The sequence below is a fragment of the Guillardia theta genome (assembly GCF_000315625.1).
Source record: "Guillardia theta CCMP2712 unplaced genomic scaffold GUITHscaffold_376, whole genome shotgun sequence".
In the NCBI taxonomy this organism is placed as follows: domain Eukaryota; class Cryptophyceae; order Pyrenomonadales; family Geminigeraceae; genus Guillardia; species Guillardia theta.
This window is the reverse complement of record NW_005434305.1, coordinates 1-1680: the sequence shown is the minus strand read 5'-3', so window position 1 is coordinate 1680 and position 1680 is coordinate 1. Positions and strand designations below refer to the sequence as shown.

Genomic DNA, 1680 nt, shown 5'->3' with positions numbered 1-1680 from the left:
TGCGGTACATGGGGCAGACCCAGGAGGAGGACTGCCGGATGCTGCTGGCGGAGTTTGCCGAGCACGGATCGCTCAGCGACGCGTTTGAAAGGCTGGAAGGACAGCTGACAAGAGAGCATCAGGTGGTGATGATGCAGCAGATTGCGCAGGGCATGGAGCATCTGGCAGAGAACGGGGTCGTGCACCGGGACCTGGCGGCGAGGAACGTGCTGCTCTTCGGCTTCGACGAGGAGGACGTGCGGAAGACCTCGGTGAAGGTGACGGACTACGGGCTGGCAGAGGAGCTCGCCAACTGCACTCACGCTACGGTAGCGGCAGGACAAGCAAGGCCAGTGCGGTACATGCCGCCAGAGTCACTGCAGAGAGGACGGTACTCGGAGAAGAGCGACGTGTGGAGCTTCGGGGTCACGTGCTGGGAGCTCCTGACGTCAGGCAAGATCCCCTACTACCAGATGACGGAGGACGAGCAGGTGATCGTGTACGTGTGCGGGGGAGGGAGACTGAGAGAAGAGGAGATAGAAGGAGGATGCGAGGAAGGGCTGTGGGGTATGGTGGAGAGCTGCTGGAGGGCGAGCGACATGGAGCGACCGCGGTTCTCCGAGCTGGCGATAGTTCTTGGGAGTGTGAGGGAGGAACAGCCGGGGAGGCAGGAAGAGAAGAAGCAAAGGAGGGAACAAGGGACAGATGAGGAGGGGCACGTCAGCATTAGGAGGCTTGGGGAGAACGTGACGAATCTGTCGGAGGAAGACATTGATGGAAGGATAGACACGGTGATCCACGAGATGAAGATAGGAAAGGACGATGTCAGGGTACAGGAGGCAGGATTTGGAGCGCTGAAAAGCATCATTGCAAGCGATGCGAAGTACCAGATCAAAGTGGGAAGATCAGGAGGGATGAAGGCGGTAGTGAGAGGGATGGAGAGGCATCCGAAGTATGCTGGGATACAGAAGAAAGGAAACGAACTACTGAGAAGCCTGACGAATGGTAACACACCAAACCAGCAGAGAGCAAAAAACGTGAGAGCACTGCAGGCAGTAGTAATGGGGATGACAGCGCACGGGGAGCACGCGGGGGTACAGGAGGCAGCATGCAGGGCGCTGGCGAGCATGACGGCCGACAACCGCGACAACACGATCGAGGCCGGGGAGGCAGGGGCAGTAGGGGCGGCCGTCGGGGCAATGGAGAACAATGTTGAGGACCAAGAGATACAGGAGGCAGCATGCAGGGCGCTGGCGAGCATGACGGCCGACAACCGCGACAACACGATCAAGGCCGGGGAGGCAGGGGCAGTAGGGGCGGCCGTCGGGGCGATGGAGAGGCACGGGGAGCACGCGGGGGTACAGGAGGCAGCATGCAGGGCGCTGGCGAGCATGACGGCCGACAACCGCGACAACACGATCAAGGCCGGGGAGGCAGGGGCAGTAGGGGCGGCCGTCGGGGCGATGGAGAGGCACGGGGAGCACGCGGGGGTACAGGAGGCAGCATGCAGGGCGCTGGCGAGCATGACGGCCGACAACCGCGACAACACGATCAAGGCCGGGGAGGCAGGGGCAGTAGGGGCGGCCGTCGGGGCGATGGAGAGGCACGGGGAGCACGCGGGGGTACAGGAGGCAGCATGCAGGGCGCTGGCGAGCATGACGGCCGACAACCGCGACAACACGATCAAGGCCGGGGAGCGGT

General features: G+C 62.6%; 2 protein-coding genes across 2 annotated transcripts; both read left to right on the top strand.

Annotated features, from left to right (window-relative positions):
• Window positions 1-131: 131 nt before the first annotated feature.
• GUITHDRAFT_83351 (hypothetical protein) lies at window positions 132-596 on the top strand (the record flags this gene model as incomplete). Its single annotated transcript, XM_005818118.1, has 1 exon — window positions 132-596. A coding segment is annotated over one exon (465 nt), but the record flags the coding sequence as incomplete, so codon positions are not given.
• A 450-nt stretch (window positions 597-1046) lies between these two features.
• On the top strand, window positions 1047-1658 carry GUITHDRAFT_83352 (hypothetical protein; the record flags this gene model as incomplete). Its single annotated transcript, XM_005818117.1, has 1 exon — window positions 1047-1658. A coding segment is annotated over one exon (612 nt), but the record flags the coding sequence as incomplete, so codon positions are not given.
• Window positions 1659-1680: the final 22 nt, after the last annotated feature.